The sequence below is a fragment of the Falco cherrug genome, chromosome Z (assembly GCF_023634085.1).
Source record: "Falco cherrug isolate bFalChe1 chromosome Z, bFalChe1.pri, whole genome shotgun sequence".
NCBI lineage: Eukaryota > Metazoa > Chordata > Aves > Falconiformes > Falconidae > Falco > Falco cherrug.
Genome location: NC_073720.1, coordinates 78,757,406 through 78,781,071, shown reverse-complemented (window position 1 = coordinate 78,781,071; position 23,666 = coordinate 78,757,406). Strand labels below are relative to the sequence as shown.

Genomic DNA, 23,666 nt, shown 5'->3' with positions numbered 1-23,666 from the left:
TCACACTCAGATTTTTTGATGTTATAATTTGTTAATTTCAGGGAAAAAAAGAAAATTACCCACAGTTTTAGTTTGTTCTAGCAGATATATTAAACTTTTTAAAGTTTTTGATCAAAAGCAACATACATCGTTCAAAAGATCTGTGTATTTTCAAAAGATTACAATCCTGAGTAGATCTGTATGACAAAGTCTTTGCTGTATCCATTTCCTTATTACCTGGAGCAGCAATGTGCATTATTAGAACAGTACTAAACTATTTAAGGATGAAGCGTATCAATTTTTTATTTGAATTCCTATGCATTAAAGTTAGTATTTTCTGGCTCAATGCACAGTAAGCAAAGGATAATTTTATTCAAATATGCATTTCATGGTATGAATAAGGAAGTGTTCATCTCCCCACTGAATTGTTAAGTCTTTTAAGTAATGATTCATTTGAAAAATCAACAGGGTACTGGCAATTTAGTGTAATATTAAATATATACACATACCATACCTATACTGACACACATGTAATATTGTTTCTATTTATATTTATCATAAAGAATACCATTTACACATTATAATGCATTAAGATAAGTTAGGTGACAGTTTAACCATCTGGACATATAATAAATAAGACAAAAGAGAATTTTAGTATTTTTAAATAAGCATTACATATTTTTCAGTGTGTTACCTTCTTTAAAGGATACAAAAAACCATGTATGCATATTTCTTGCTCCTGAATTAATACGCTCATGAATGATTAGAACAAAAGTGTTGCCTACTGATTTTCTTTTCGTAAAGCAGAATGAAACTAATGACTTAAGATTAATATGTCAACTAATGAACAATTAGCAGGTCACCCCAGCCCATATGAAAGCAATATAATAAGTTAAGATTATCCTTTGAAAATTAATTTTTTTGAGGAATTAAAAAAAAAAAAAAGGTTTGCGTGCATAGTGCTGGAGCGTGTCCAGGGACGGGCAGGGGGCTGGGGCAGGGGCTGGGGCACCAGGCCTGGGGGGGCGGCTGGGGGGCTGGGGGGGGGCAGCCTGGGCAGGAGGGGGCTCAGGGGGGGCCTGGTCGCTCCCTACAGCTGCCTGGCAGGGGCTGCGGGCAGCGGGGGTCGGGCGCTGCTCCCGGAGAACAAGTGACAGGGCGAGAGGAAACGGCCCCAAGCTGCACGGGGGGGTTAGCTCGGGTAGTGGGGAAAATTTCTTCACGGAAAGGGTGGTCAGGCATCAGCACAGGCTGCCCGGGGAGGCGGTGGAGTCACCGTCCCTGGCAGTGTTTAAAAGACCTGTAGATGTGACACTTAGGGACATGGTTTAGTGGTGGGCTTGGCAGTGCTGGGTTAATGGTTGAAGATCTTAAAGGTCTTTTCCAACCTAAACAATTCTGAGATTCTACTTAGCATGGTACCACTCTCAAAAATCTGTATTGATATAAACATTGTGAAGATCACCCCAACAGAAAAAGTCACCCCAAAACCTATGAAATTATTTTAAAACCTTTGCTCCATGATCATACTTACAAGTATATTTATGATGCATACTTATAAGATAAGCATATAGTTAATCAACACACACACACAAAACCCAATCAGCAGTTTCCATCCTAAATTGTATCATCCTGTGAAGGCACGGGGGTGTTGTGTGAGCTGAGATGCAGCCCTACTGCAACTTTACTGGACCATCCCACCTTGAAATGTGAGATACAACTGCTCTACACCTGAAATATAATTACACCTATGCACTGCTCTCAAATAAGTAACAACAAAGCTAGCGTACTTCCACAAACCCAAATTCTCTGAATCAAACCAATACTGGATTACAACTTTATTTTCCTCTAAACAGGATTCTTACAGAGTGGCCTGTACAGAGTAACATCCAAGTCACAAGTAACTACTGTATTTACCCATTTCTCTTAAAATGCTATGTGTATCACAAATTTAAAATAAACAATATATTGAAGACCCATACCACAACAGAAAGAGCCTCATCACAATTTCTGAGCAATTAAAAAGGTCACAGTTCCACAGCCAACCTGCCACCGGCAGATCCTCAAAACTTCTTCACACAGTAATAGTAGTACGCTGCTGAATTGAGACTAGTCAATATTTTCTTGCTGTATGTTTTGTGAAAACTCTGCATGTGGAATATTCCCTACCAAATAAACTCATCTGTTCCGGTGGTACAGATCTCACTTCAATATACCTATTAGAAAACAGAATAGAATGCTGTACTTCTGATAAACATTGATTTAGCAAATTACATATTTGCTAAAGTCTTCTTCAGTTACTGTCCAGAGTGCTGTCAGTGATTTTACTTTCCTTTAAGAAAAATGAAAAGTGCAAATAAGTAAATAATTAAGGAAGGGTAACGAATCTTTAATTCCAAAGCCATTCATGCATTATTTATCAATATATTGTATGGTGTGAATATACTACATTGTGTATTGAAAGCACCATTTTTAGTCAGGTTTTGCCTTTCAAAACAGCTGCTTTAACAAAAAATGATGATACAAAAACAGTCAGGAATTTTTTTTCTCATGAAACCTGAAATTCTGAAACATAATTAATATAAAGTGAGATGAATTTAATTTCATAGTAAAACTGTTCATCTCTATAGAAATCAATGACCCTATGTACTGGATGTTCATTTAATCCTATTTAAATCTGATTTTTTAAATGAGTTAACATATATTATGTTTTAAGCTTATTTAGTAAGGTTCAAAGTTGCAGATGTTTTCTGTTAGCTAAAATGACTGTTTGCAGAATAAGTGTATGGGTAGGAAAAGAGAAAGCCAGCAAATCTAAAGTTACTTTTTTATGTAGAGTTTAATCTCAGTTCTCACAACCATCAGACTACTCAGACAGTAACACACTACAGAATTCATGCACTGCCTTAAGTAGATGACACTATTTCTGAAGCAGACTGATTCTGTAATACTGCACACATTTAAACAAAAGCTCACAGTTTAAAAAACAAAAGGGATGGAAAATACAATAGAAGCGCAAACCTGACCTATCTCTAATCTTTTCTTTTCAATCCTAGGCTACTCAAGAATCTTCAACTAATTATTCCATTTTATTGATGGCGTTTTTCCCAAGGGAAGTTATTTAAAAAGTTTAACCCCTGAGCAAGTCATGGCTTCTCCTGCCTTTGAAAGTGTCAAGTGCATTGATTATAACTGCAGGAAGTGTTACCTTCTACCCAGAGAATCTCACCCTGCACAATCTTAAACACTGTCTCTCTCCCAAAACTGCTTTGATTCAGCAATTCAGACCGCTTCAGCTGATATTAAAGGCAGAAGCACCACAGAAAAGGGATCAGCAGTTAAAACGAAATACAAAGAGGAAAAAAAAACCCAGATCTTGGATATAGTACCACAAAGCTTGAGAGAAAAGCAGATTTGAAAAAGACATCAGAGTGACTAAAAAAAGAACAACATGACAGAAATTAAACAAGATTTTTATGTTCGCCTTCTATGCATTTAAACTCATCTCAACCTCTATTGAAATTCCGATCATACCCAAACCCCAAGGCTTTTGACATACTTTCAAAAATCCACACCCCCTCTTACTCTTTTCTAAGTCTCCAGAGTCACTGTTAGGTATCCAACAAGTTGAGCAGGGGGGTGGGGGTGGGGGGTGGAAGGAAAATCCTTATATGCATATGATAAAAAGGCCATTTATACTCATATTAAACTTTGCTTCTTAAATGATTGTGATTATTTTAAATATTCAGTGTGTGTTCTTAACCCCGTACTCAGCCAGTGAAAACAATGCTCAAACGGTTTGGGAGGAAAAAAAAGAGATTTCCAAGCCACATCTACCCAAGTATCTTGAACAGTGATTTTCTTAGGTCGGTGACAAAGAGTAAACTAACTCAAGGTGCTACAGGGTTCTAAAATATCACGACCAACAGAATAAAGGAAGACAAAGCAATCTGTAAATATCTCTACATTATCAAATCAACGTGGCACAGAAAACCCTAAGAAAGTAATGCACGCAATTAATACAAAAGCGGTAACACGTCTCTTGGAAAGGATGCACTAAATTCCAAAGGGTAATTGGATTTTCAGAACTGCAAGTGGGTTTTTTTCCAGTTCAGTCATGACAGGGCCAGAAGGTAATGATACATCTGCCATGATGCAACAAGCAGACCTGTCTTCTGTCAAGAGTTGAAATCATAAAGGAATAAGCTGTCGTTAGCAACCTCTCTCCAAACAGTAGAGCTGTCATCTCATTGTTTTCCTTTGCTGGCATGGGGGCTGGTGTGGGCTTATATACCCTGTCAGTTCAACATTACTCTGAGCTTTTAACCTTTCCTTGAATTTCTGACTTAGTAATTATTAACTCCTATACAGGTTACTATGTATTATTATTATGCATTCTGTGATCAATTCATATTGCCCTCAACAAACTGTGTGACTTTTCCTTCTATTTGCCTGGTGATCAGTATTTCAAATCAGTATTTGAGAGATTATCAATTCCCCATGAAATGTTTTAGAAGGAATTAAATAAATTGGTTTTTAAATTTATTACTACTACTCTTCAGAGTATGGTGTATTTTATGCCAATAATATGTGAAAAAATTCTTTAGTAATACATTTTAATTTGTGTTTGTATTTTTAGAAAGATCTCAAAAGATCATCCAATCAGCTATGCAACCTAAGTTTGCTTAATATTGTCCCCACAAAAGTAGACTTCTAAATACAAGTTTTCTCCACTAAGAAGTAGTTTATAAGCAATGTTTGATCTAACAGAATGAGTAAAACAAATACATATACTGAAGTCAGAAAATTAATATTTGAAAGAAAACAACATAGCACCCCACTGTCCATTTTAGTGAAATTTTACTTTGAGTAATACATTAGAATGCCCAAATAAGACTATGATTACTCTGTCCCTAAAACTGACTGTTAATAAATAAATGAAGCATTTTAGCAACTTTCTGCAGTAATATACTTAGGAGACATAAAAGATACATAAATACTAGTATTCTGCAGAGGAACTGTAATTGCAGTCCGTGTCAGCTCTGCTTGGGTTTTTTGTTTGTTTGTTTGTTTGTTTTCCAGGAAGTGTCAGTTGCTCATCTTACTGAAATTATGTTAAGCAATCATAAACTGTAAGACAAAATTTTAAATCTTAGGTTCCAACAATATGACCACTAGAATGAAAAGGATGCTGTCTAACAAGATATTCTATGCTAAACAGCGAGATAAAAAGTTTTTCAGCAAGGATTCTTGTTAGTGTAGCTTAAACAAAGCATATCTTCTTGACAAAAATGTGTAAATAATGACCTTTGAAACTGGCTGGTTTTTACAAAATGGAGAGATTGAAATGTGTTATCATACCAGTTACTAACCAGTAAAGCTGCTAAATCACATAAAATCTATGTCGAGTATGTTTACTACTGTTACACTGAATGACCCCATTCCATTCAACTGAGTCACAAAACTAATGATATCTTACTGCATGCTGAAGTAAGCGCCCTCAGCAAGTCTCAGTAAATACTGCCAACCTGATCAGTATGAGTGAATAAACCCAATATTCTGACCAAAAATTATGCTTAAAACCAGGAATTGTTAAGAAAATGCAGTAAGAAGAGTAGAATAAACACAAGAAAAAACTGAAGCCCAAAATCATGCTTTATAAGCCACTAAAGAAAGATTTCCGCAGCTGATGACCATCTCATACAAACCTTTTTTTCATTTGTTCATGGAAACGTCAGATTTTTGGGTGCTGCTGCATTTCTTCTGAAAAACTCATCCAGGTTCTTTGAAGAAGCTGTTTCTCTGCTGCTATTAACCCTATGTCAAGTACTAATACTCCTTTAAGTAACAATAAAAATATCTAAGCTATCTTAGAGTGCGCTGAATTAGAAACCAGGCAATGAGTCTTGGATGGTTTTAAAAAAATTAATAATAGTTTTTAAATAAAAATCAAATTACTGACAGTTGGTGTGGTTGAATTTTATTAGCATCCTTGGGACCACAGCTATCTTAGGTAACAAATGTGCTGAATTCCTAAAGATGCAGAAAACAACAATTTCGTTGTGCTTGTGCTGATGTCCTCTTCACTCCTGGGAGGAAAGGTATCAAAGAGAAAAGCACTCCAAAATTCTTCTCCATGTCCAAATGTGGGTAAGCTGAGGTCCCATTTCCCCAGGAACAAACTACCTCCGTAAGAAGACCACTTTCCACTTCCCCTTGCCTAACACTCAGGAGACTTTAAAGCCCTGAATCTGCTTCTCCAACCCCTACAGAAGGAACGCTATTGCAGGAAGCAGTCGCCAACTTTTGCACCCCTCCATGCCTGTTCCTCCATATCACTGGTATCATGAAGACATGTCCCAACCCAACCTCTTGGTGACCATCCACACTGTAACCACTCGGCAATGTACCAGGGAAGCATACCTCCTCATAACCTCCTCCTCCTAAGGAGCCCACTGACCAAGGTCACCATAGGGAACACGGGAGCCCCTGAAGTACCTAAATCAAACCAGGAATGAAAATCCTTAATTCTTGATGCCCCAAGTAACTGCCCTCACCACAGAATTAAAGAATTTACCTCTGTCTTTGACCATCTCCTCCTGGAGCTGCTTCCATCACTGCCATCTGAGAGGTGCCTGACTCTATGGACAGTCAATGAGGAATTTACACAAAACGCAGAAGAGACGAGATCAAAATTCCTCTTCTAATTTACATGCATGTATTTATAAAAATGTGGAATAGCTTCTGTGTGGGATTATCATTATAAACGGAAAAGTCCCTTATTCCCAGGGGAGGGACTTGAACTTCAGTCTCTCACATGTCTGATGACTGCTGCTGTCAAAAATCACTATTTCCCACTGCAGAAAGTTTCAGTAGAAAACTCCAGTTTCAACAAAACAACAAACCTATGCAGTATTTATTTCATACCACATTTATAGGAAACTGCCACCTCCTTTTGTTTTAAATATCTTTATAATATGGTGGTTTTTTTATTGTAATTAAGCTTTTGATACAGTCTTACTGCTTTATATGATCACATTTGCCTTTTTCATACTTGTTTTTCTAAAGTAGGTCTTTTCCTACCGTGTTTTAACGTATTTACACATATCTGTCTCTCACATTGTACACACTTTTCTCCCTCCTCCTTTTCCTACAATCTGTTCTCTATCTAGTTGCTTGTTTGTTCTCCCCTTTTTATATTTCAAAATCTCTTTTACACTATCAAGTTTGAATTTCTGAACTAACATAATCTTACCTCCTCATATAAAAGCTTGTAACTAGTCCAAATACCTATTATGCAAAAGATTGAATCTACACAACAGAGGTTGATACAGAAGATGGAAGGAGCAGCATTACCCACAGGAACCACCCAGATGAAAAGAAAAAACACATTTCTAGCTGCTCAAATTCCCACCAAGATATTTCTCCTTGGATCTTTTCTTTCCAATGTGTGTCAGCCCCAAGCCACTAGAAGCATAACAAATTTTAAGTCTTTACGTTGTTTTCTTATTCCACACATGCTTAAAGAGAAAAGTTTTATTTTTTTTCCTTGAAAGTATTGTACCAGAGAGAAACACTTTCCTTTTTTCCCTTAACTTCCTGGTTAGGAGAGCGGTATCAGTTCACCCTGCTCAATCCACTGCTCACTGGTAACTCCCGTTCTGCACTCCTGTTTTCAGTTTTTCCAAGAAATGAACTGAAACTTGCTTGTGGTAATCTCCTCAATCTTCACAGAGAAAAGCAGTGCAGAAGAAGATGCAGTTTTGACCCACCTAGAGGGTTTTGCTTGTCTGTCTGTTTGGTTTTGTTTTAAGGAAAGTAGAGGTAATATTTCTGAACTAGTTTCTGCACAAAAGACATTTAAGAACTACTTTTGCAATTTTTTTTTTTTTTTAAATGAAAACCTTGTCTCCGGCAAATGTTTTAAGCTGCCTGCATATGTTTCACACCCACAACAGATCAGTGGAATTTTCAAATCCTAGAGACTACTATCCAGCTCAAATTGACATAGTCTATCAGAAAAAAAAAAATATCCATGTTCTCCTGTCATCAGCACTGTAATCTTATACTTTGATAAGGTCTGCTGGTTTCATTCAAGACCTCTTCTTAGAAGAAACACTGGAAGACCAAGGCAAATAATTCCTTACTTCAAACTGGCAACATTGCATGAGGAGTTATCACAATTTTCATTCAGGCCATTTACTGTCTAGGCCAGTTACTTTCATTTCATAAGAGACAGAAGTGCGTAAATCTACTAGAGGACTGAACACCAGAAAATGATGCATCATCATCATCATCATCATCATCATCATTATTATTATTACCATTATTATTATTATTATTATTATTATTATTATTTAAAATTGGAGTCCTTATACTCACTCTACTAAAACCCCACCCTACCATAATTTCCTGCATTTGGAAGAGTAATTTATACAATCTGTGGGTGAAGTAGGCATGGAACCAGCATGTAACTATCTGTATTCTCCTTTTAGTCATAACATAATGATTCCAAATACCTTCAGTGGGGTTTGCCTTCCATAAAATATTGCTTTATCTAACCAGATATACATCCAATTCCCCTACAGTGGGTACAGGATACAAAAAATAGCAACATATTTAATATAATACAATTGAATATGATCTAATCTTCATTTTGCATGAAAAAAAACATTGTAAATAGTATGTGTTCTAAACACGTAGTGCATTTACCAGAATTTTAAGATGCACAAAAAGGGAAAGGGCATTTTACTCTGGGTGAAATTACTCAACTAAAGAGAACTCTGAATTTAAAAACCATGATAAGAAAGAAGGAAGTCAAAAGATAAGAGCACAAAGTCTGATGTCCCAATGTGATGGAATGATTACATTCTTTAAAAAATATATTCTCTTATCAAATGCTTTGGGTTTTTTCCCATGTTTTTTTAAAGCAGCATTCAAAATGCAGAAATACATAACCTGTTTTTAAGTATAATAACCATTTGAGGGAACAGAGGTCTGGTCTCTGTCAAGCTGGCACAATGATTGCATAATTAAACAAAAATAACAAAACAGGAAAAAGATCTGTAACTCTTCTCTACTAAAAATAGTCTCTTAAAGATTATCTCTTAATTTAGGGATAGCACCCTAGCTTTCAGTACTCAGCCTCTCATGTCAGCCAAGACAGTAGCATCTCTAGGAAAGAACAAAAATGCAGGCATGTAAGCCCTGCTATGAAAATTTAAGTAGCTACAGCTCTTTGGGTTTCTTCGGAAAGGTTTTGGAACTTGAGCTCTAGAAATTAACCTCCTACGCTGGACCCACCATACACATATATTACATTCAAAAATCCTAAAGCACTTCTTGTTCTATCTCCGAGCCTTGATTTAAAATGAACAACAACTTCATGTTAGAAGGCAAGCATCACTTTTCTCAAGACTAGGTTCCTTCTTCCACACACAAAGAGTAGTCTGGTGCTTTCTCAGTGAATTATACAAAACAAAGTAACTTAATAGCCTAACATTTTAATATGTTTTCCTTCTCTGCTTTACTAAAAAAAAAAAAAAGAAAACGTTTGAACAGAACCATTTTCTATACTGAATACTTCACAGCCAACTGCAAAAAATGAAACTTCTTTTAGCAGATCATGTAACAATCACAGTGACAACACTGATATTCAGAGTAGAACATTAGCTGAACTTGGTAAATATAATAGAAATGGTGAGTCTTAAATAGGCTTTTCTAATGTTTACTACAAGAAACAGTTAGGTAAGCAGAAAGCAAGAGATTAATTACACCTACAAAGTTCCAGCGTTAAAAACATTACACAAATTGTGCATTGTCTCTCACATAGATGTAAATGTAACAAAATAGTGTCCATAAAATGTAAATGTTTTTTACTGCCAAGTATTGATAGGTGAATCAGAATGAATCAGTATTCAGTGCAAAACTGAAAAAGACTGTGCCTCTAATAAATTCAGTACAAGCCTAGCAAAAAAGCCTGCTGTTACTATGAAAGCTCATGTTATCATGAGATTACAACAGACGTTGAGTGAGAATACGTACAAATTTAATGAAATGTAAAAGAAAACACTTCAAATCATAACAAATTTCTGTAGTGCCTTCTATTGCATCTCATCGCCTGCTAAGGGCTCTTGTCACGTTAGCTGCCATATTAAACTACATGGCAGTGCTGCCACAACAACATGACATAAAACTAATTTTTTTTTTACTATAAGGAAGAAACTTGGTTCCATTAGAAAAAAGTTTGGGGGTGGGGTGGGGTGTGCGCGGAAAGCAAGTATTCCCACCATAAATAAAATACAGGGAAATACTGAAGAGTGAATAACGAATTAAAACTGCAGATTCACAGCTCTTCATACACTAGCGCGCACACACACATGCATACGCACACACAGCCACACATATATGCACTGTCACTTACCTCAATAGCTCTCTTTATATATGGTATCTGCGTGCCGCTGTCCAGATCTTCGTTAATTATAAGTCTCCTAGCCCACTGACCTGCTCTGACAACACCATTGCCATGAATTAGGACCAACAACTTGTCAGGATTTGTTAATGCATCTTCACTCATAAAGATAAAGCTCTTTGGTTCACTCTCAGTTGCATCAACCTGCAATTACAGACATGCACATGTATGCATCCATAAATTTTTTTAAAAGAACATCTGTAGTTATAAAGTTAGCCACCACATTGATATAAACACTTTCACCATTTAACAACTATTTGTATGAACGTTGTAAGGACTAATATGTGCCCAGTACTAAATAAATGTAAAACTTAAGCTGGTATCTGTGCAATGTAATACTGAAATGTAAAAACACACCACAGTTTAAAACAGTAAACCAAGGGATTTTTAAATTAAAAAAAAGGGGTAAAAAGTATGCTAAAGCTTTGAAACATCAGCTGTTTACAGAAATTTACTGGCAAACAAGAAAGTCTATAAAAGAACAATGTGGGGCAGGCGGAGAATCAAGTAATTTGTCACCTCTGATATGCCTGAAGCAACAATAAAATTCTTACATAATATGAAAAAAATCCTGGAGAGTTCCATCTCAGCCACTTCAACATAAATACCCAATAAGCCATGTAGGAACCAGCATTGTAAATTTCTCTTATTATAAATTTAATAGGATCGGTCTAATAAAAATATAGAAACCCAATTTGGGTCTAAATAATAGGTTCATTAAGAGTCCTGCATCTGGGTCAACGCTAAGTTACTCTGCTGTAGGAACAGACCCACAACCAGCTTTGCTCTCTAGAGCAGGGACAGAACCTGGAATTAGCCTATGGTTTACTGGGTATCAAAGTGGCACTTTTTGTTCCATAAAAACATATGTTCTATGAAAGAGGTCTACGCTTGGTTTAGCAACCCTGGCTCAAGGTAAAAGAACTGTGCTGGTGTAAACACCATGAGAGCAGAAAAAAAGGTCATGCCTACTCATTCTTTCCTTTCTACCATACAGATACATAGAAAAGGACAAACAGAGCAAGCACATCTCCCCGTCCTACGGTACTCCACACCCCATGACCTTCAGGAAAAATCAGTTCAGCATGGATCTCCCTATTTTTTTTAATGCAAATCCTACCAAATATTTTTTTTATGAAGTCAATGAGGCTGCTTGAACAAAAGGAATTGCTGACTGGAAAAACAGCCACATCTCTCTTCAGCATCTGCCATAGCACTTAAGACTTTATTCCATGCTCCAAACTGATGTAACTTCTCATGTGCCATAGCTTGCACTTTCTGCATTGGGAAACATACTTATATTCTTCCACACTCTGTGCAAAAATAGGAAACATGGTAAAAAAAAAAAAAAGTTGAGAAGAGTTTGGAATGTAAGTACAACAGGCACCATTCTGGGGCTGTGGTCAGATCGTGTGGCTGCTTCTGAAGCGGCACACCTTAACATGTAACATGGCTTAGGTAAAAAGCCATACAACACAACCTCAGACAGTACTTGGCAAGATGCAATTGACTTTTGCAAGTAAACTGAATACTTATGATACTGTAATTAAGAAAAAAAACATTGTGAATTTGTATTTCAGACAAAGACATAACTTACCTGTATGTTTTACTATTTATAACTAATTTTTTGTTTAGTATTTAGGAAATACTGGCACTTAATAATCATATGTTCTACATGTACTATAAGATATAAGCAGTTCACACCTCTGGAAGTACATTAATTGAAAAAAGTTAAAATCATCTACCAAGATCATGAAAAATAACTCTTGATTCTCTTCCTCAAATTTATCACATTTAGAAGCTTTCCTTCTCGCTAATTCATCTTCAGACAGTAGTAATTCATTAGATCAAGCTTTCACTAAAGAATGCACATAAAGGTCACTCTGCACAACCTTACTTTATTGACAAATCAGCGTAGAATAACATTTAATGCTAGACACACTGAGTCTGCATAAAGTAATTTGTATTTATTAGCCACCTTCTCTTCTGGACCTACTCATAAACACTTACTTCTGATCCTTTATTTAAACAGAAATTGAATAAATACAGTAACATCCTGAACTTCAATTAGTTCAATTTAAAAATTCAGCATTGTTATTCAGAGGCAATAACAATCTTCCAATAATCTGCAGCTAGGAATGTCGAAAGAATCTAAATTCTGCTGATAACTTGCGCTTTAAAAGTACTGTTTGAAGCTTAATTTTCCTTTCCTCAGATTTATTTTTCCAACACACAACTATACCTTAAGTTTTATGAATGTATGCAGTTACAGTGAATTCTCTGAGTTAAGCACTCTACATATATTATGATGTTTTTAAGGTTTTCAAACAGTGAATTACTTTTTCCATATGTGTTCTGTCTCAAATGAGCTATCACCTCATACAGTAGTACCAGTCTATAGAGTATTTCAGCAGCATACTAGTCTGTATTTTGCACAGCTGCCACCAATATATAGGGTAAGATCAAACTATACTTGAAATCTAATCTTACTGACATTCATGCCACACCACACTGACATTGACCTAATTTTCATTTCGCAGCCATTACCAACCCAAGATGCACGAGACCTGAGTAGGCTCTAGGGGTCTTTTATTTTGTACACTGGAAGTTTTTAACATTGAATATTAAATTTTTAGAGGGAAAAAAACCCCCACTATTTTCCTTATTCCAGTTAAGAAACACAATAAAAATTATGAGCCTAGAGCCTACTAACAAGTGAACAGGTGTAATTTGTTTGCGACTGGAGGAAAGAACATGGCAAATAAATGGAATCGAAACTGAAAAGACTTGAAAAGATTGTGAGAATTGTGAGCAGCTGGTGGAGAGAGAAAACTGCTCATTTGCTTCGCAAGATAAGAATGTCTTCTGTTACGTGGTTCTGCATAAAGCTTGCTAACTCCCTTATGTTACAGTCTTCACAATATTGAATATCCTGATTTATAATTTTTCACTCAAAATTGCAAAAAATCAAAACTGATGATCAATATTACAGGCAGCTAATTAGCATTTGGTCATTACCACAACTAACTTAAACATAAAATCGGTGGTATTTTTACAAAATGAATATTGACTAGTCTTAGGTAATAAAATAGCCAAAAGGAACACGCAGTGGAGCTAACAGACTGTTGTTTCTCAAAGAAAAATAGTTCTTGGCTGTCTAGTAGATCAAGAGAACTACTGAGTGAGGTTTTACCTATTGAAATGAAAGAGCAAAGCATTGGTAAGTTAGAAGATTTTGCAAAGTGAGACCTTTCAATGCCATTGTCAATAAAACATTTAGTAATTATTTAAACTTCCATCTCAAGCCTTCCCAGAAGCCGTTAAAGATGCACTTAATTCAGAAGCACCCTCTATTTGTCCTCAACAGCTAAAGAACAGCAAAGATCAATCACTGATTATGCCATTAAAACTAGAGAAATACAAAGACTTCATCTGGATAAAAAAATTGCAGTCTTCTTTATATTCATAATATAACCTTCAATGGAGCACAAAATGAGAAATCTAAAAGAAATAATTGAACGGCTTCTCCCTGAATATGGATCTCTTAATTTAAATTTTCAAGTCCAGTAGTGTATGTTGAACACTAAGACAGCTACAGTACTTTACAGTACCATTAATGCAGGATGCACCTCAGCCTCCCTGCGTAGGAAAAAATGTTTAGATTTATGTGTTGTCAGAGATGCTGACATGACAAAATAATAGGCAAGCTTTCCTGATTTCCAGACGGCTCTTATTTTCATATCTGAAAAGGGATTTACAAACAATCGTGTCCAAAACTGAAGCTGCCACCTGAGAAAGCAAAATAAAGACAGCGAGTTGGACTTTGCGCACGAGGTTGAAATTAAGAACAGTGAGAGAACATGAAATGCTGTCATCCTAAACCTCTGAAGCATAGCATTTCTGTAACTACTAAAATTATGCTGGGGCAGGGAAGAAAACAAAAAAAGTACTCCATTTAAGACAGTCCTGAAACACATTTCATATATTCAAACATCATTACACCACCTACTTCATTATCAGCTGACAGAGAAAGGAAGGTGAATACACCAACTTTCTCATCACCTGTGACAAAGTACAGAAAAACCATGTTTTCGTATGCACCTCAAAAATGTTCATATGATAACAACATATTTGTAAGGGCCATCTTGGTCCAATCAAGGTCCAGCACCTTGTTTCTGACAGCTGGCAAGCTGCTTCGGGGAGCAGCATGAGACCAGGGTGCTTATGGAGTGACTCTTCCCTGGGTTGGGCAAACAGTAACTCTGGACAATCCCGAGCCAGAGTTGATAAGTGGACAAGCAGGTACCATAGTTCCATGCACCTATCCCACCTGCGTATTGTCAAACGGGGTTTTTTGAATGCATTTATACCTCTCTCCTTGATAGTATTCTGCAGCAATGACTTCCACCATATAATTGGGACGTATATGAAATAGTACTGCCTCTTTCAGTAGAGATCTCCTGCCTGATAATTTAAACTTGATGCCCCTTAGCTTCTCTATTATGAAAAAAGTGAAAAACCTTTCCCTATTCATCTTCTCTACACCTTTCATGATTTTATAGATTTGTCGTATTCCTTCCTCAGTCATCTATTTTCCAAGCTGAAGAATCTTTGTCTAATCTTTCTTTGTCTGAAAAGCATTTCATGCCTGTGATCATCCTTGTAACCCTCCTCTGTATTTTTTTTTAATTCTTCATATCCTTTTTGATATGGTGTCCAGACTCCATGCAGTGTTCAAGATGAAGGCCCACATAATGAGTGGAACGATGATGTTTTTCTGTTTTGTTCTCAACACCTCATAATTCCTAACATCCTATTTGCTTTGAGGGTTTTTGACTGCCATTGAGCACTAACTGATGTTCTCAGAGAACTATTCACAATCACTCCAAGCTCCTTCCTGAGTTGTAACAGCTCATTTAGAGGCCACCATTGTGTTTACAGAGTGAGTTATTTTCCCCATAATTTCACATTTACCATAATTGAATCTCATGTCATTTTATCATCCAATCATTCAGGATTATGAAATAATTCCCTGACTCATCGCAATCAGCTTCAGATTTAATATTCTGAATAACTTAGAGAAAACAGCAAAGTTTGTTAGTTTCTGTTAATTCCTTTTTTCCTTTTATTTACAGCTATGTCACTGCAGGCCTCAGTAACACTGCACCAGTAACAAATGATTTCATCTGTAAAATACGAACACCTTTTTTACCTTTTAACCAATTCTTAACTTATAAGAGGACTCCCTTATAAGTTATAAGGGAGTTATAAATCCTATGCTTTACAAAAATATTTGGTACACCTCTTGGCAGCTTGTTGGAAAGCCATGTACTTTTCCCGACCAGATCTTTCTTTTTCATGTGATCTCTGACTCCTTCAATGCCTTCTGACAGGTTTTTAAAAAAGAAACCTGTACTGACTTTCCCCCCAGTACATCATTCCCTCCTGATACAGAGGAATCACGACAAATCACTCCTGGAGGCCTTTCAAAGACCATCACATCTTTTCCCATTTCTCTAATGAAAATAGCTGATTCCAGCAGTAAGTTACATACTAGTTGGTTGTTCTGCAGCTTCGTATTTGACTACTTACAGAACTTAAAAACCATCTCATCCTGGAATTTGATTATTGTAAGATACATCAGTTTGTCCTAAGATCTCCTCTACTGATAAAGTGAAATTACAGACAGTTCTTCAGAATTATAACCTGCTTAAAAAAAATACATTAATAATAATCAAGTGTGGAAACTGGACAAATAATATTCGAAATAATTATGTGAGATTTTCTTATTGGAGCTGAGCATTCCTTCTGCGTGCAGTTCATCTATCAGCCTCATCAGCTCTATTACTATTAGCCTCTACAACTGTAACAAGATCCTCAGTTTCACTTTTGGGTCATCTTAGAGTGTTTTTATACATGACTTGCCAGCATTTATACTCTTTCCTACCTTTCCCATTTGCACAGGAAAGTGAACTTTTGCTACAAACTTATTACTTCTATCAGTTTCCTTTACTAGTTTAAATGAGGTTTTTCTGTGTTGTTACTCTGGAGTCTGTCAGTGGTGATTCCATCTTCAGACAGCTTTAATTTTTCAGCTTCCACATGCATTGTTTCATTTTTCTCATGTCTGTAGGCCTCTTTATAACCTATTTCTGACTGTGGTGAGGGCTTCCTACGCATAATACTCATTACTAAAGGATGGCACTCATACCTTGTGACAAATTTTCCACACTGCTCACGATTAAACAGCTGCATAGATTTTGCGAGTACTTACTTTGTTCCACAAGTGCAGTTAAATTATGACACTTTGCAGAAGCTGGAAATAATACACTTGAGAATAGCCTAAATGTACTACTGACAAACTGCATCAGTACATTGGTGGTTACTACATAATTTATAAATCAGAGTAAACACAGATTAATGCAACAGTGGGAGCTAGACAGAGTCATTTTTCTCCCAGGCCAGACACCCAAATCTCACAGCCATGCAGATGAGTCCCCACTTGTGTGACAGAGGTGATACTTACTCCAAGTTCATTCATCTCGTTTTGAAGCTCACAGAGCAGCATTACTATCACACTAATTACATGCATATTCCTTTCTGCAAAGAACCTTCAAAGAAAGTTCCGTAGCCTCAAAATGCAGGCAGTTGAGAGTTTATAAATGACAGCTTCCTGGCTTCAGAGGGAGGGTGACATGGCTTGAGGAGGTCTTTCAACACATCACCCATTGGAAGTACTCCCTGGACCAAAACTTCCTCAACAAAGAAAACTAGTTGTGTACAGAAGTTAGAATCACAGCTTGTACTGCACTGGGGCAGACTGCCACGGTGAACCTGATCGTCTCTGTCTACACAGAGAAGTCTGAAGTGGTAGATGCTTTCTCAAGCGGTCTCAGGTCTGGGGGCATTGGTGCAGCCCACATGGCTCAGCAGGCTGGGAGAGTGGCGGAGGGCTGCTGATCGCCCTTCGGCTGCTTCTCAGAGCTCCTAGCGCAGCTCCTTCTGGCCTGGCCCAGAGACACTTAGGAAAGCCTGGCTGGGGAACCTTCAGTAGTTTGGGCATGTTACCAAAACATTCCCTAAATAACATTCAAGGAATGGAGACAGGAACTGTGAAACGTTACAGAACTGTGAAAGCAAAGGACTTTTTCCTTCCTTAGCCCAAATGGGTTTTCCTCAGCTGAATAAGAAGGACTGGCTGAGAACAACAGTAATGCAAAAGCTTCTCAAAATTCACAAGAATCCTTTATGATATGATGGACACCCTCCACAGCCCTGGCACACTACAGTCTCCCCTACACGTTCCAGTATAGAGTACAAAAATAGCTACACATCATCACAGTATTGCAAGTATTCACAAACACTCATATGTGTTCTTTGGGGAATGCTTCATCACTTCCAAGGCTTGATCAAATATTTTCTCTAAACAAATAAGATGCTGCAGCAGCACCTTATATTACATACATGTTACAAGTTACTGAAAAAGTGTGTTTTCAGAAAAAGACCTGGGAGTAGTTTACTGAAAATCGATTTAAGTTTATTCCTCTGCCTGTAAAAGCATGTTTATTCTCTACATTCAGCTGCAGAGGTCACAAAACATTCACAAATACTCCTCAGAAAGCTTATGGTTCCTCTATCAAAAACTACCACATTTTGAAAATTCTGCAATCTGGTAAGGCAAAGAAGGCTCAGCTGGAGAAATCAAACATGCCAGAAGTGAGGTGGAACACCGTCTCCAGATGCAAGCATATGCTGCATGCAAAGGCAGCGTCCTGAGAGAATGCCCTGCACAGAGCCCTGGCACACCTTGCCTTTATCTGAACCCTCGACTGCAGGCAGATGAACCCCCTTCTTGCAGATGAAAAAAAAAATATAATAATACCCAGGAAAAAATAAAATATTACTTACTGGGAGAGTTACTTTCTTCAAGTGGCATTCCTTCTGCAGTAGTTCATAAATGTATTTAGTAATGATCTGGAAGAAAACAAAAGAAATGCAAATAGATATTAAACCACTTACAGTAATGACATATCCAGGCAGACAACTTAAAGGCTAGCTGGTGAAACTTCTAAGCACTTGTATATGTTCTGCCACTTATCTGAATCCTTTACTATACAACTAATTATAGAACTTGGAGCTTTACACAAAAAAGTCCTCGCTGTCCCTCAGAAAAGGCTGCTTGCCAGTACAAAGAAATTGTAACTGTACCTGTGAATCCATCACGTGCTGCTGTGTGAATAATTATGTGCCTCAAAACTAAGGATTATAACCAATTAATATATACTCAGGGGTACAAGAAAGGCTCTCTTTTGCACAGAAATACTTTAAAAGCATTTTTTCCATAAGCGGGACTCCTGAAACCCTCTCCCCTGCAGGTTCACTTCATGAGCTACATGGAGAGCAGATCTGTAGTCACCCTCAGCACAAGTTGCCTTGCCATTTCTATTCACTGAACAGGGGAGGGATGGGTCAAAGGTTTCTAAATAGAAGAAAAACCCTGACTGATTCCCCACTATGGGGGAGTTTAAGTCTCTTGTCTCCATGTAGAAATAAAATGGAAATTTTAAACCTGAAACAAAAGGAATTATTTCAAAGAGAAGCCCCCCCCCCCCCCAAAAAAAAAAACCCACCCCAAAAAATCAACCTAGTCACAACGAAAGACTTTCCCTCTCAAATGTAACAAAGTTGTTCACACTTCAAAGGCTTGACTAATATCTGGGGAAATTTTTTTCACCTTAATATATTCTAAGAAAAATGGAGATGCAGATGTAAGAACTTTCTAACTATTATTAATTTGGGAATTAAGCTGAGGAACAAACTAAAGCGCTTTGTCCACATGGGGCTGTAAAAATGGTTTGGAAGTAACTGCCTGGATTTCTGTGGCTACAGGAGTTTAAAAAAAAAAAAAAAAGAAAAAAAAGGAAAATTAAAGAGGAAAAAAAGTGCTCATTAAGAGCCTCAAATGGTGCTTGCCTTCCCTTTAAAGCTCGGGGAACTATGTTTAAATTCCAGACAGGACAAGATCTAAGTCCCGAAATATTAATCCAAGAATATCTGGGTACAAAACCCAGCTGGTATTCTTTAGTCCAACCCCTCAAGGCCACAATTACAGCCATCTGAACCCACAGCATATTAAGCCAGAACAGAAACGTCGCTGTAACAAAGCTTGCAAGTGATGGCATCTTAACAACACGCTATGAACTGAGCAAGTAGGAGCCAGGGTATCATAAACTTCAATTTTAATTTTCCAAATGCACAATTACCAAATAAAGTTTCAATGAAGTCCAAAAGTTTTCATTATGTACATGTGAGCAAACATAATACGCAAATGTTTGGAACACATTTGAACAAATTAGAGGTACTGATGAAAGCTAATTAAAAATGTTGGCGCGTGCCCCTGCCTTCCTTTCACAAAACCCCAAAATCTTTATTAGGATTATGTGAATTCCTTGCTACCCTGCTCAAATATGTTTATTGATAGAATTATGTTCAAAAAACTTTATGGTTTAAAGAAAAGCAGTCTTACTGAACATTACTATCTGCAGCGAAACTGCATTTGGAGAAGGAATTTAGCTGTGAGCGATGAGTTGATTTAAGACATGTTTATCCCCAAAGCAGTATGTTAGGAACATGCATACAGTGTAATTTTACCTTCAGGGCCAAACTTTTTATGGTTCACCGAAATCAACTTCAGTGTAATGCCAACAAGTAAAGCAGTTAAGTTCCTGCAGTCTCAGATGCTGATGTTGTACAGACATTAAAATGAGTATAATGATAATATGGCCTCAAACATAGAAATTTTATTTTTCACTCTAAATCCAGGCATCTACTAACCATCAAAGAACACTTGGAAGAGAAAAAAATTGCTATGAAGGAAACAGATTTTAGACACCACTTGCAAAAACCTACCCTGTTTTGCAGCTATGTGTATCTATTTCTTCTATTCTCTCTCATCTGTTTAGGCTGTGTTGTCTTCAGGGCAGAAGCAAAGCTTCACTCATTTTTTCCGCAGCCTGGCTCAATGGGGCTCTGATCCTAACTGGCTCTTTATGCGCTTCTCTAATATAATGAATAGTGGTATCAGCCTTAAAAATGGGACTGTTAAATCAGCAAAGCGCTCTGGTACAGCAGACTTAACCTAATGAATGCTTTTAATAAGAGTAAACATAGAGAAAGATACAGGAGGTTGGAGGCTCAGATGCAAAGTTGTCAGATTGTGATCCTCAGGCTGCTCAGCTCCTGGATGGTCTCCACAGCACAGACAGACTTGAGGGAAAACTGCCGTGAACTGCCCAAGTATATATGACCACAAGAGGTATTTTTTTTGGCAGCAGAACACCAAAAAGTTCAGGGATACCCTAGCAATGGCTGGTACACCGTCAGCTTTAAAGGATGGATGGTGATACACAAGATTTGTGCATTTGAAGCAGCACAAAAAAAGCCCCAAACTTCCCAATTTGAAATCATCATCCTAACGGCCAGGTTTCCTGCATTTAGCATGGAGGTGCCTGAAAAATCTAGCAAAATACTCTCCTACCTAAGAACAGAGCTGCATGTTCTGAAAATGCTACTGATCCAATGTTACTTTTGGAATTTTATGCTTTTAGTTACATCTTGTGATTTTATGGCTGTTCTGTAATTTTGAAAAATTAACTGTTAGAATATCTTTTCTATAGGCATGAAAAAGAGAAGGGAACTGTGCTACATTATTTATGTAACACTAGTTAGACTTACTAATACAAATCTATACCATTTAAATAGCCCCCACTTCTTAAGTAGTAGCTTGTGCATGCTGGTATCTTATCTGTAAGATGTGAAAACCGTTGTAGGATGTTGAAAACTGTCTTGTGATGTCTTGTGATGAGAAGGTGAGTATGGTTACACTCTATGAACTCTTTTAGACTAATCATCGGTCATATGGTTGCTCATGACCACAGGTATTTAGTGACAAAGGCTGTTCAGTCCAGTCTGGTGCTAACAACTCATCTGGAACTACCAAGCAACAAACGGTCCACTGCAAGCCATTCTCAAGGCAAGCTGCAACACTTGCTAGAGAGCCCTACTCGTGTTACTCACACTAACTTGAGATATTTACGCTTTTCCTAAGGCTCTTGCAACAAATAAGGTGTGCCAGCACACTAAGCAGTATGCTGCACTGTAACTGAAGGCAATAAGGTGAGCGGGCAGCACCACGTCTGAGATGGGAAAGGAAAAAGAAGCTTGCCCAAAGTGTGTGATATTTATTGCCTGATGAATGGAGGAAAAAATGGTTCCGTACTTCTTGCATGAGACACTGGAAACTTAACCCCACTTTACGGTTATCTCTGCTCTTCATTCACTTCTAATTGCAGTCCACAAGGAAAACACATCCCAAAATATTGGAAATAGGGTAAATATTGGAAACAAGCACTATCAAGGCATTCTTCTTGCCTGCTCTGAGAACTGGGGGGAAAAAATCAGACACAACCCCAAAATACTTCCATGCCTCTCATCACTTAACTCTGAAAGCAAGGGAGAAATCCTTTCCAACCACAAAAAAGTACTTAGCCTAACACTTCCACCCCTCAAAAAAGCTCTATTCAAACTGTGGGACAGAAGAAACTTTCTTCCCAGCACAAAGTGGCCCTCCTCTTTGGAAGGAAAGTAAATGGCTTACACTTCAACTTGCTGTCAGTGAGCTGAGAAGCCAATGTCCTGCTTTCTGCAAGCCTGAGGATCTTCCACCCTAAATGAAGTCACAGCTTTTCTTATTTTTGTTGGACTAGAAAAACTCCCAGAATGAAGGGGTGCTGATGACAGCAGAGACCACAGCTGAGTGGATCACATCCTGAACAGTAAAAACAGTGGATTACCCTGGGCATTTAAAAACACGAGTACCTAATCTCTGCTGCCATTTCCTCATTACAGTTTGCCTTCATCTACTATGGACAAGGCTGAGAGTAGGAATACATACGGTTCAGGACAGGAACCAAACTTCAGTGCTCACAAGTGCCCTTCTGAGGAGCTTAAAACAGTTGGCCTTCTGGCTAATGTTGGATATAACAGTGTGAATACCTCCAGAAGAACATTTTCAAAGTGCTAGTGGCCACAAATATGACATCTGTGAAGTTCAATAGTCTTATGGGTAACTGGGGGATAGACCTATGTCATGAACAGTCATCCTTCACATGTATCCAGAACATAACCTCTTTTAATTACAGAGACATCAAAATGGATGTCCAAAAAAATGGATGGACAGCAAAAAGGACAGATAGAGAAGACCACACAGAGAAAAGAGAAGCATGTTGTCTTATGACAGAGCTGAGATATTGCCCGTGAGTTGCTAAATGCTCTGCACAATGGTGGCTGAGACTATAGTCTGCAGAGCAAAACCGAACCTCCAGGCAGAAAGACGGTTCTGCTACACGTAACTGCAGTACACATTAATTGGTACAGTTCTAGCTTCATATGGCTTCTGTTCTTTTAAAATTACATTGTTCATACAGAGGACTTTCTACAGAACTGTTTTCAACTACCAAAAAACACTGAAAAAATTCAGTTAGCAGCACAATTTGCGAAATCTTTGCAATACACCATCCTGAAGCTATGTGATCAAAAGATCAGCACCTGCATACAACTATGTGAAAAGAGAAATTAAAGATGAAGAGCCACTAAGACCAACAAGCCTAATTTTACAAAGATCCTGAAGGTACTGAAGCCTAAATGTGATAAGTGGAGACAAATACCAAAGAGACTCTTCGGTGCACTACATACGGGAGGTCTTTCAACCACAAAAGTCTGGAAAAGAGGACAGACAAAAGCATGCCCAAAGGGCAAGAAGGCAACTCCAAAGCAACTCAGTTTAAAATAATATGCCTCCATTTTGTCTGTAAGAAACTGAAAGAAGCCTTTTAACCTGTATTAAAAACATCAAGAACCAGCCTGGCACACATGAGGAAGAACAGAACCGCAGCTGACCCACCGGTGAACCTTCCCATAACAGAGATAGCCAGGTACACAGCCAACAGATCACAACTCAACAACTTGTTTCATAACACCTACATCCTAATCCAGAGGAGCTGCGTCAGTACATACCACATCAAAAACCATGCTGGGACGCAGTGAAGTGCACTGAGCCTTGCTCGTCGAGCCCCTGCCCCCCTGCTGTGCTTTACAACCCAAGTCCTCTGAATTGTCTTTCCGCTCCCCCCGCCCCCGAGCGTGCTCCCACTTTCAA

At 37.7% G+C, this 23,666-nt stretch overlaps 1 protein-coding gene across 2 annotated transcripts in view; it reads right to left on the bottom strand.

The window, feature by feature from the left end:
• The window catches only part of FAM172A (family with sequence similarity 172 member A), a 270,181-nt gene that overhangs the window by 198,428 nt on the left and 48,087 nt on the right, over nt 1–23,666 (bottom strand). For both annotated transcript variants that reach the window (XM_055698497.1, XM_055698498.1), the window contains 2 exons: nt 18,359–18,424; nt 10,403–10,594 (listed from right to left, as the gene is read on the bottom strand). In XM_055698497.1, coding sequence (XP_055554472.1) covers nt 10,403–10,594; nt 18,359–18,424 — 258 coding nt within the window. The remainder of the gene's footprint in view (nt 1–10,402; nt 10,595–18,358; nt 18,425–23,666) is intronic.